This window comes from Branchiostoma lanceolatum, chromosome 2, assembly GCF_035083965.1.
Source record: "Branchiostoma lanceolatum isolate klBraLanc5 chromosome 2, klBraLanc5.hap2, whole genome shotgun sequence".
In the NCBI taxonomy this organism is placed as follows: Eukaryota; Metazoa; Chordata; class Leptocardii; order Amphioxiformes; family Branchiostomatidae; genus Branchiostoma; species Branchiostoma lanceolatum.
The window spans coordinates 31371241-31383987 of NC_089723.1; the positions used below are offsets into that span (position 1 = coordinate 31371241).

The following is a 12747-nucleotide window of genomic DNA, read 5'->3' on the forward strand; positions in this document are numbered from 1 at the left end:
GATTGAAAGAACTGTTAACCACCACAATCAGGCCTTTCTTTGTCTCGTTTGTCCGGTGTTCTCGTGGGAAATGATGTGTGAAATGGACAAAGCACTGATCAAAACTTTAATTGTTACGAATTGTGAATACCCGCGACACGAGAAGAACGTTGATGGGCCAAGATTAGGGAAGACCAACAGCACTTCGCCCGAGTCGCGACGCTACTCAACACAAATACCTTACTCAACACAAATTCCCTACTCAACACGAATGCCCTACTCAACACGAATGCCCCGCAAACAATAGCGGATGGCACCAAAGTACACGTCATTTCCAAAACACGTAGCACTAACACAAGTACTTGTTTGGGGTATTCCATCGAAACAAGTCCCACTGGGACGAACAGGAAAAAAAATGCCGAATCTGATTGTTCAAAGTTTTCTCCCACTTTTTGGAAATGGAATGATAATACTACTTTGGTGAAATTAATCTACAACAAACTTTAAATGGAATGGTCCCAAAGGAATGTGAAAACAGGAAGTTTCATTACTGTGGTTTGGCCAGGGAGGTTTTAAAACAAATCTAAGTTTTTAACCCTCCTTGGTTTCACCAAGTATATATTGTAATGAATCCGATCGATAACGATCAGCAGAAGCTAAGAATGTTTACTTAAATCACACCTTTGTCCTAATATCTATCAGGGCCGGAAGGTCAACCACAGAGAATCAAGAACGTTTCCATGGTTCCAGCAAGATAAGATTACTAGTACCTGAAATCCTACTAAGTTGGACGTTTTCATAAAGGTATAACATTGGGAACTTTCCAACTCTTTATACCTTAAGAAATGAGTGAATGCAAATTCTCTGACTTCGGTGAGAACAGTATCAAACAAAGGCTAATATGAAGTTGTTGTTATCATATACTGTATTGGTATGCATAAATCATGCAAACAAGCTCATACATACAAACATGCATATTTACCTTTGCAGGAAATGCTAATGCCCATGCAACTGGCTATTTTGTAGCACTGATAATCAGTAACTGAGTAACATGTATAACAGATAATAATTAAATCTCCTTAAACTTCGCACAAACCACAAACAGGGAAAATGATGAAAACTTCCATGGACAGAAATCGTCATTTTAATGTGGTACAGAGTTAAATGTAACCAACCAGAACCTCACATACAATACAACTTCTCTTCCCAACCTAGGAGGTTGTTCCCCAGACACAGGTACATATCCACAAAAACACTTTTCTTCCAACCATATCTAGGTTAGCCATACACTTACAAGTACAAATGTATGTACAACTTGTACACTATATAGCACGTTCCATGACAGGGTCGACATGTTTAAGATCTCATCCACAGATTTTCATCATTTTTTCATACATACTACACAACATTGCGGTGCCAATGTTTAACTAGTGTAGAAAGGCTAGACCTTTAAAAGGTCTGTGTTACCAAGGAGTGTTACAAAGTAGGCCTTCCAATTCATACCAATACATTTTTGTACTACTGCTACAAACTGGTTTGGTATGACACACATGAGCCTGTCTCATGCTGGCTTACAGCTTACAAGTATCATAAAGGAAGGTCCATGCGGAGTTGCTGGAATTTATAAGTATGAATATAACAAAAAAACTGTACAAAGTACATTTGTATTTATTTGTATTTGTATTTAACAGCTCATCAGCAAAACAAATATGAGCCCGTGATATCATGCTGCTGTTTAAGGAGTGAAGAAACAGGCAGTTGAGAAAAGGCTTTGGCTCATACATGTACATGTAGTACAATGTACAAGTATCTCCATATAAATCTTACATGTATGTCCAACAAGGGTTGCTCAACTCTTAGTCAAGACTGCTATATCAATCATAGGAACATTCTTACAATGATAGCCAGGTCAGTTTTAATACTACACGCATGAAATACACTGTCTTCCTTCTTTACTCTGATATCCAGGTGTGGTGATAAACTAGTAGCTGTCTGTAGACTTGTAGTGGTTCTCATCTATGGTGGAGTATATGTGACCCTCGTTACTCAGGAACTCAACGGCATTCCTGGAAATACAACATGACAGAGTTACTGGTGTGCGGCCTCACCAGCGTGGACCTGCTGGACAGAGTGCGAACCCACTGGAATAGCCGACTGCTGCCCACCCCCGTGTCAGGGAAACCCGCAACAGTATAATCAAATACTGGATACTACTACTAGTTACTGTGTGTTACTCCTTACACACACTTGTTTCTGTCAGCAGAAAAAATACAGACATGTGCAATTAATTTAGTCTATATAACGCAAACTCCCACTGTTAGGCACTTTTATGGCCCCTCCCCGCAGAGGGCACTGTTGGGCCCCTGAAGAGGGATTCAATTAGGCCAGAAACAATTTAGACTGTAAAAAGCCATGAAATACCTCTAAAATATCGTATTTTGGCACAATGGTGATTTAGAAGGTCAGAACACTGTCTGGACCATTGCAATGTCTTTCAATGTTTTGCCTTCTCCTGGTGTTACGTTCCTTTGAGTAGACTTAATACACACTACAGCTGCCCACCTGACTGCATCCCTGGAGATGCCCCTCAGGCGCTGTTCGATCACAGACACGTTGACTCCTGACTCATCCTGGCTGCTCTGGATCATTGTCAGAACCTGTGAGGAGGGAGGAGTGTCAGACTAGGTAGGATGTGACTGCAGTTCTACCTAATCATGCTAGGTGGCACACACACTCATGATGAGCAATGAACTCATCATGACTCTGTTTCTCTCTATCATGTGAAACGTGCCATTCCATTCCATTCTGTATCAAGTAGTGATGTTAGTACACTAGTTTAAATATTTCATAGTTGTTTATATTCCATGTTATTTGCCATATATTGTACCTGTTGCAATTGTTGTGCAATAAACTTTGACTGACTGCCTGACTGACTGCACAGCAGATGTAGTATGTTTGTAAGCTTCTTCTTTGAATGAAATTTGCAAGATTCACGTAGAACCACTTGCCTGGTTCTGAACATTGTTGAGGCCAAGGTCATTGACTAAACCCTGCTGACCCGTGGGTCTCCCACCGGTGTTCTGTTTCTGTCCTCCCATCCCTGCAGACGTGCCTCCAGTCGACTGCTGTTTAATAGGAATATAAAATATAAATGTTATGACGTATGATCTACAACAATCATTGTACAGTATACACATACCACTATTCTTGTCAATCTATGAGTAGGACACCACAAAATTCACCTGATACTCCCTGAGACAAATTGCCTTCATTTAGCAGCTTATACACATTCAAGTGTATCATCTAAAGAGAGCTGGTATGGTCTTGCACAACTTTCCACACTCTACTTTTTAATAGTGTAGACCTGCCATACTCACCGAGCCCTTTTCTAACATCATATGTGCTTGAACCACCTCCAGTATGTGCATGGTGAGTTCGTTATAGTCAGTAACTGGTGCGATCTTGAAGGCCACCAGGCTCTTCTTGCCCTGGAACGCCCTCAGGTGACCCGTGGCTCGGATGTAACTGTTGACGGGGTAGAGTTGGTCTTGATCCTCGTCTGGAATGTTATCCTGGAATGTACAAATGGACATGGTTTATATTTCCTGTAACGTATATACCTACATTGAATGGGCATGTTTTCAATCTCCAAACATTTGCTGCGGTCTAAGTCATCCACATTGCTACATGCTACAACAGCACAATGCTGTAAAATTTGTACAGATGTAGCATCATCCTAACTGTAATAAAATGCAGCACTATCTTCTGAATATAATGTTGTTGTTCAATAATATCTTTGTTAATACAAAGAAAAAATTACAGTACATAGACAAGAGAAGATGCCAAATACCAAAGTACAAGTATGTGCATGGTGGCCTCATGGTTATCGTATCATGTTGATTAATAACAATACTCATAACAAGTACATGCACACAGGCATTCTTCAGACCAACTACTACAGCACCCTTATGTGCTGCTGCAGACCTACCCACAGAACTAGATGTTGTGCTACTCACATCATTGTCCAGCCACTGCCTGACGTCCATGGGAGGACCTGTCATGTCGTCGATCTTGTACAGGATGTTGGTGGGAGCCCTGGTGGCATTTCGGACTACCCCAACTATGGTCACCTGTGTGTGACAACACAACAGATTATTAAAGTAGTCAAAGTGGACATCATACAATGTGTTTAAATAGCCAGTACACAATAATACCTATAAACATTTTGTATGTTGGGTGGGCATCATATTTGTGTTTAAATACTAGTAACCAGTACACATACCCCACATACATTTTGTTTATGGGTATGGGCAGTCTTTCTGGTTATTGTTGCTTCAATTTCAACAACATTTGTGGACAGAAATCATGTAGCTAGCTGTACATGGTTAGTCTCCAACCAGACCCAATAGATTGCAAAGACCGTATCCAACTGGAAGAAGGAGCTTATAGTGCAATCTAAGGTCTGGAACAAGTCGGTCTGAACAAAGGCTATTAACATCTAATTGTTACCTAATCAAACTGTGCTTCTGTAAGTGAGTTTATTACTCTCTGTCCGCACGGGCGTGCGGCGCCATGCCGGGCTGACACCTCCAGGCCGCGACTGAGAGGCCGTTCACTTGGGCAGAGCTGTACCGCGAAAATTAAACTTCCCAGGAAAAATAAACTAACAGAAAAGACTTGGTCTCTTTTTCAAAATCAATCTGTTACGAAGATCGCTACCAAAACTGCTTCAATCGTCACAAAATGCGATCAATTTTGACCAGTTACGTCGGAACTGTAAGGGCTATTCCCGCCATGTAATCTCTTGTAATAGTGGCTTGAACCCGAAACAGTAAACATTGTCTACGAATGTCTTTATAAGAACGGTTTTCCATGATGCCACAAACATCGCCGATGGGTGAAAGAAACTGCTATTGTGAGAGCTTTTTACTAGGCTCAACCAAGGCGCGAACCTCCCACTGGGACGTGCGCGGGTGACTGGGCTTGGTCATAAAAAGATTAGTACCCCGGACATTCGTACGGCTGTTAGAATTACAACGAGGAGGGGCAGCGGCACCTTTATTGAATAGAAATGCTCCGCCCTGTTTGAGTTGTAGCAGACCTTGGGTTGGCTATGAAAACTCCTTCTGCCTGTTGGATACGGTCTTTGCCAACCCGTAGGTCTGCTTGGAGACTAGTACATGGTGTCCTAAACACATACTGTACCTGATAACAGAAATAGCAGTCTTTCTGTAGTTATACAATTGATAATGAGGACATGTGTAACGATAGATTAATCAAACACAGTAATAGCACGACTCCTGATTGCTGGAGTTCATCAGGACATGAAAGTTAGCTACTGCTGAACAACTTCAGGTGTCCTAACTGTCATTTCTAATATGGACAAAATGGTTGTACATCACTTCAGTGTATAATCTCAGATGAAAGATGTTACCTGATTAATATCAGTTTCCCCCAGTCTGAAGGAATCTTCCATCTGCTGGGCTTGTAGAAGGTGTGAAACGGTGCATGGCAACAGGTTCTGGGCTCTCCTCTGGAGTCAACAATAAATATTTACGAGTGGAAAGTTTTTGTATAATAATGAGCAGTTTCATTTATGCTCTGCTTAGAAAACTATGATGGCAAGAAAACGTTGACAAAGTGTTCACATACTACTAGTAAGCCATCAGGGAAAACTTATCTACCAAAAGCACATACTGTAGTAAATAGCTTTAGTTGTACTTCGGCTTTAATGATGGTCCCTTTACTAACTCAGTGTTAGTCCACTACACATACACGAATGAAATTCATTTATTTTCGTGGGGACTTGATTTTGCGGTGAGAGGGGAAAGAAGGTTTTTGCAGGGTTTTAAGTTCACTGTTAAAACAATCATGTTGAACAGTGGTAATATAATGGAAACATTTGCAGTCATGATTTCTCATCAGTGGAGAGGTCACAGCGAAATTAAAAGCACTGCAAACATGTCAAGACTTAATAATACTGGTTTATTGCATAATACAAGTCAAGAAATGGCAGCCGCGGCTGAATTGATTCCGGACTTTACAACGTTTTAAAAGTATAACATTTCAAGGGCACTCCATCGTAATAAATTTACATAACAATTATTGCGGTTAAAGATCGTTAAAATTGGCAAGGAATCTTTAAAATCTATCATAATATAATATAATATATCAACATTGAAATCAACGACAAAATATTCGTGTTAACGGTCACAATTCCTTATTCAAAACAGTGGTAATGTAGGGTATCGGACTGTTGCGGTAGCGCTCAGTTCGTGTGTATATAGAGTTCAGTTTGTGGCTAGACCGCGTTAGCCGACCACTGGTTTCACCCCAGGACTGGGGAAGCCAGTCTCTGAAAGCCGATTTCAGGAGTTTCAGTCCGAACTTCTTGCATAGTTGTTCCCTCCTGGATTCAAGGGTGGGTAGACCGAGTTGAGTGAGGGCTTCCGAGTAGTGGGTGTACTTTTAGTTCAGGCTTTTAGTTCGCATTTGAATTGAAACAAGGTGGTAGATGGCAGGGTGCGAAATACCCGGTTGCGCACTTGCGCAGCGCAACAATATTTCGGTTGGCGCAACTTATCTCTTAACCCAGGTTGCGCGGTGCGCTACCTGAATTTTGGGCCGGAGAAATCGATTTTGCGGCAATTACTTGACGAAGTAGAAAATAATTGGACCAAGGAAGCTCACACACCCGTGTGGTGTGCACACACACTCGCTCTCAGTCTCGTAAATTTTCAAACCAAACATATAAATCGACCCCCAACTAAACAAGTTAATAAAGTTACCGATACTTTTTCACTCGTTTGCATCCATAGTCAACCTGTTTTAATGTGCCTGAAACGCAAAATTCGTCGGAAAGAGAGCGCGGCTCAGCGCTCGGCTCTTTGCCGCCATGTTGAATTCATCGACTCTCGCTGGATATCGCGTGATTGCGTGAGAGTAATGACGTGTAATCTGCAGTACCAGCAACAACTGGTAGAGGACAGTGTTTGAGTTGCTGTGTATTTCTATGGGCGAAATGTTGCTAGTGTGCCTTTTGGGGGCAAAATTAAAAATTGCAGAAGTGGAGATGGAGCCACTTTACTAATAATAAGCTGGGATTTAAAAAATCTTTACTTGGCAAAAATGATTATAGAATAAACAAAGTTGTTAAAATGTTGTGACAGTGAGATAAAAACTGGACAATGACATAGACTATAATTGTATTTATCTTATGATTATCATTACATGTATATCATTAATAACCCACCTGTGAATTTTTCAATAAAAAATATAGGTTATTTTATTCCGGGGGTACTTTTATTAGATTTTGAAAATATGCCCAGTAGCAACTTTTATGTGAGGGATGAGAATAATGTAACGTTGGGTAACATAAATTCGCGGGGTACATAAATTCGGGATTTTTCGAAAACGGGGTATTTAGGGATATGTGCTAGATGCAACATCAGTAATACCGCTAGAAATGCAAACTTGACAGACTATCGTATTCAGAAGACTGTCTGAAAAGCTTCGATAACCATGCATTAGAAGTTGGCTACGTCAAAAACTCTCCGTCCCTTATTGTCACAGTTTGAGGGCTTCGTGGGAGAATCACACAACATCGTTGTCGGCTGGTTTATAAGACAAATGTCACATCCGCTTCCTGCTCAACACAATTATTTACAATACAACTTATTAGAATCTCTTTTGCTAACCTACAACTGGACTCTAAGTGTGATTAATCATCAAAACGCCTCTTTGTTGCTACAACCAATGGCTACGGCACTACGATGAATTTTCCCGCCGCCATATTCGTTACCCAGAATCCTGCTATTCGGCAGACGACAAACGTTTGCGAGGAACACTTTTTTGTCTAAATGTTGTGTGTGATAATGGACTGATGGCGATATTTTCCTCAAAGTTTGCTCTTAGCACAAGCAGAAACACGTGGACATAGTAGTATTACCATTTCTACTGCATCCAGCTAACGCCCCGATGAATAATGTACAAATTTCCATCACGGTGGGGGTGAACTTTGAGTGACGTTCTACCGACTCAACACACGGGTTGTTCCCGGAGGCCTGATGTTGCGGTACGGCCGTTTTTTCGTGTATTTTTTTTAGTGGGACACGTCTATATCCATAGCACTCTCCTCAAGCCAAGGATGGAACGAATAGCTGCTGTATAAAATGTAATTAGCGGTAGGATATTCAAGACGAATCTTCTCTCCCGAATTAATGTGCCCCCCTGTCCGACAGCACTGTCATTGTGCGTGCGGCGGACGGTAGTTTCAAGTTGAAATATTATGGTGTCAGCACGACTAGAGACAAAATCTACCATATATATGATTAGTGCAAAGATAGTACATGATACTGACAGAATAATAGAAAAAAAGGATGGTTTATTGTTCTGCTAGATTGATTTCAGTCAACCATTATCGGAAAAATCCCGAATTTATGTTACCCAACGTTACAGGTACAAGTCCTATTGCAGTGTAACTATTGCAGTGTAACTCTTCCTAGAGCAGAAAAAGCAAAAAGTCTATGGGGGTTGAAAAAAGGATTTATTTGTACTAAATAAATAGCCGTGTTACACATGAATTGTATAAGTTTGTTTGTTGTGGGTTGTGGTGTTTTATTTACATTGTAAATCATTGAATTTTATTTTGAAACAAAAGCACATTTTAGCACCAGTTATATTGTTAAAGGCTATTTAATACTATGTAACGTTAGTACTACTTACAAAATATAATTTCAAGAAATCAGTGAATTTTAGGTGGGGCAACCTGAAATTCTGACGGGCAACCTAGCTTTCTACCCAGGTTGCACACCGTGCAACCTGGCTCAAAAAAGTATTTCGCACCCTGAGATGGGCAGGAGACAGAACAAGCATTTTTGCAGTGGTTTTAAGTTTGTGGCGAAGAGGTTACCAGGAAAACAGTATTCACAGTATTCTGTAACAATAACATCCTGGTCTCACCGAGCCCTTCCTGTCCTGTGAGGACGGTGCAGGGGAATCGAAGCCACCTTGGTTCGGTCCAGGTGAGTTCAGGTAACCGCCTCCCTGGTTACCAAATCCACCGTCTCCAAAACCACCTGCACAGACACATAGATAGGCTCACTTTCAACTAAAAAATGGTTCATTTTTTCATTTCCTCCTTCATATGCAAGTTATGATACTAGCCTTAATCTAACACCCTTAATTGCAGACGACAACTGGTGATTTTTCTGTAACGTTAAACAACAAAATTTCATATATCTTACAGCTACCAATGTTTTTTGACAATCTCTTGTAAATCCTCTAGGCTAGGATTTAATAAAAAAGATGAGACAAAATGGTTGTACACTTGTACAATACTCAATAGGGGCTAGTAAAATTATACAAAAACAGTATATCATACTAGTCATAACGTTACGTCACGCATAAATCATACTGGTCCCAACATGTTCGTTAGGGTTGGCTTGACCAAGGAGGCATTTTCTAAATTTCATTGGTTGGCCATGTCATACAGAATTTTGTAGTTGTTAAATTCGTTAGCCATGGTCTCTTGATTTTTATTTCTCTATGTGGTTTTGCAGGAAGAACCTTTCCGTGACAGCCCCCCTCCCCCTATAAAGAAGACGATCGAAAATTCTCAAACGTTAGGTATTCATAGAGTAGGGCAATTTCCGACAGCAAGCAGAAGTACTCACCTCCTCCTTGTGTCCACATCGTAACAGGAATGTCAGTTAGCGTTAAAGTTAACGCGACAATTTCAAGACACGGCACAGTGTCTTCTCTTCGCTCGGATTCTTTTGCGCGGGAAAGTAAAAAGATGGCGGGAAGAATTTGGACCAATGAGAAACTTAGTTAGGTTGACCGGATGAAAAATTATCCAATCAGCGAAGGCCTTAGTTACGCTGACCTATGGTCTCACACTTGTGGTCTCACACAGCTGTTCTATGACATAAACACAAGGTTGCACAAAACTTGTGGAAGGAGAGAGGGCAGAAGAATTAAGAAGTAATACCTGAAACTATACACGTCATTTGGTGCCTGCAAGTTCAAGGAATGGCTGTATTTTGTTCTTCTGTCATTAAGGTAATGTTAGGTCAAGTTTGATAGCTGTGCCTCCTCATATAATTTGACAATGACAAGTGATTTGATGAGATTTGACAGATCCCTATTTTTGCTATCACATATTAACCCAATTTCATGTGTGAACGTTATATTGAGACTGTATGCAAGTGTTGGCAAACAAGATTAAGGGTATTGTTTGGTCTACAAACATTTAGCAAATGGTCCCCTGCCCCCCCCCCCCCCACAAACTACCTATAAGTAAAGCAGTCTACCTCAATTGAGGTGAAGCATGATGCTTTTTCAACTAGTTAGTGGTAGTGCAATGTGGCTTCGCCACGGCTTGCCAATCACACTGGGTCACCCCTACTCTTCTCGATAAGTGTGTTGGGTTCTTTTACATGCAGAGGCTTGAGGCTTATGCCCAAAGCTCCCTCATACACGGGGCCTCCGGCTTTACGTCACCTTCCGAAATGATGAATGCAATCCCTTACAACATGTCCGAGGATCCTAGGATCAAATTCAAGCTCCAGGATCCCGGAATTTGATCCAGGTGGTGGAGAAGTGGGGTAGTGTTACCGCTTGCACCATGGGGACATGTCCCATACTGTACTTCAAAGTTTGAACCATTTCATACATGGATTATCTTTTCTTCACAGAGAGCATTGGTGCCCAAACTGACACGGAAACTGGGTGAATGCCACCTGTATACCTGTGCCTCAACGTGTGCTGCAGCTCCACCTGATGATGTTAGGTACTCATGGTTGTCCACTGCTGGAGGAGGTGCTGTAGACCTGACTAAAGATGACGCATCGGGGCTCGCTGTCCTGACTCTCAACAATCCTGAACGCCTCAATGCTGTTACAGGTAAGGCCTCTCTGACTTGGTTTTTTGGATGATATCCTTGCACGTACTAATGATGCTAACTAATCTATCATTGAGGTAAGGAGCATGTTCAAATTTTTCATTTTCTTGTTTCAGGTCACATGATGCTCCAGCTCGGTGACATTGTCAATGACCTAAAGGAATGGAAGAATGGAAAAGCCTTGATTGTCCGTGGGAAGGGACGTTCATTCTGTCCTGGTGCTGACCTAAACATGGTATACAACATGCTGGACAGCAAGCAGGGTAGGGAAATGTGTTCCTTCATGCACAGAACACTAACAGAGCTGCACCGGCTTCCTCTCATCAGTGTTGCAGCCATCGATGGACCAGCCATAGGAGGGGGTGCAGAACTTTGCACGGCCACCGACTTTAGGGTAATGACTGAACGGGCTGACATAAAGTTTGTACAAGCCCTTCTGGGGATTGTTCCAGGATGGGGGGGTGGCACCAGGCTGACCAGACTTGTCGGCCGAACCAGGGCTCTTGATCTACTATCATCTGGGAGGACTATCAGGCCGGAGGAAGCAGTAGAGATCGGACTTGCCAGCTGGATCATTCCAACAGGACGTGATGTTGTAGAGGCAACAACGGAGTGGCTCCAGAGGTACACAAGAGGGAGAACAGAAGTGGTGAGGGCGGTGAAGAACGTGGTGGTCGCTGGGACTGAGCTGCCCGTGGAGGAAGCCCTGGCGAAGGAAGCAGAACAGTTTGTGAACGTTTGGGGTGGTCCTGCACATGTGGAGGCCATCTTGAAAAGTATGAAACACAAGAAGTAATCAGGAAATCCGGACACTTTTGCTGTTAAACAGAAAAAAGACAACCACCAATATTTGCTCTGTTACACTGATTATAAGTTGGTGAGGATTTAGCCTATTGACTTTCTTTGTAAGCTATGGAATATTAGTAATTTACACAGGTAAACAGGAAAAATACAGGGACCAATGATTCTAACATCATAGAGGAAAACAGGCCTATGCCTCTTTCGTCTCCCTCATATTGTGAGAAAAATTATTCATACCCAGTGCATTAGTGCTCTCCAAGCAGAGGTTGGTGGGGAAGATTGTGACCGTTTTATCATATGCCTCATTATTTGTCCGCTCTCATAGGGGCTAAAAACGGGGCACATGATAAAAAGGTCACAATCTTCCCCACCAACCTCTGCTTGGAGAGTAGTGCGTTGGTACCCTGGGGGCAGAATCCCTGAGGCCACGCACAGTGGGCTTGCATGTGATACCGATCCCCCACTTTACTTTGTGCCTGCCCCACTTTTATGTCGGCCCCACTTTTACGCTTACCTTGCCAGGGTAGTCATTGGGTAACCTGTCAAAAGGAGATTCTATCATTACTCTATATATATATCAATATTACGCAATAAAAATTCAATTTTATTGGTGGTAAGTCATTACAGTAGTCAAAGGGATGTTGGTTTTCCTTAGAAGTTGTAAAGATTTCAGATGTTAACCTTGGAATTCTAGATCTATTGTTTTCAACAGTACACTGTATGTGTCATTGGCTTCTTACAACCAGTCCCAGAAGACATAGATATAGTTTTTGTGAAAGATAGGTGTGACCTACTGGTCAGACCACTCCCAACCTACTGCCAACCTTCAAGTTATTGGGGGCAAGGCCAGGGCATGGTCCTGACTGTGTGACTGGCCATGGGGCTTTATCTGGTGTGTTATCAGTTGGAAATCTGGCCATCAATTCTTTGCAGAAATAGTGTCTCATGATAAAAACAGACTGGAAAATACATCTGTAGTAGAAACTGGCCATATAGACTGACTGGTTTGCCAGAGGAATTACTTGGTCAATGAGTTACACATCTGCAACCAAAGGCTCAATTTC

The 12747-nt window shown here is 41.9% G+C and overlaps 2 protein-coding genes across 2 annotated transcripts; one reads left to right on the forward strand and one right to left on the reverse strand.

Moving 5' to 3' along the window:
* Positions 1-1095: 1095 nt before the first annotated feature.
* Positions 1096-9785, reverse strand: LOC136428608 (replication protein A 32 kDa subunit-like). Its single transcript, XM_066418251.1, has 8 exons — positions 9654-9785; positions 8941-9056; positions 5414-5512; positions 3996-4109; positions 3357-3551; positions 2988-3104; positions 2542-2636; positions 1096-2045 (listed from the first exon to the last, which is right to left on the reverse strand). The coding sequence occupies exons 1-8, from the start codon at positions 9670-9672 to the stop codon at positions 1961-1963; spliced, it is 840 nt and encodes a 279-aa protein (XP_066274348.1). The 5' UTR covers positions 9673-9785; the 3' UTR covers positions 1096-1960.
* A 53-nt stretch (positions 9786-9838) lies between these two features.
* LOC136428607 (ethylmalonyl-CoA decarboxylase-like) lies at positions 9839-12394 on the forward strand. Its single transcript, XM_066418250.1, has 3 exons — positions 9839-10041; positions 10677-10884; positions 10999-12394. Exons 1-3 carry the CDS (start codon positions 10012-10014, stop codon positions 11676-11678), a joined length of 918 nt encoding a protein of 305 aa, XP_066274347.1. The 5' UTR covers positions 9839-10011; the 3' UTR covers positions 11679-12394.
* The last annotated feature ends 353 nt before the right edge of the window (positions 12395-12747 follow it).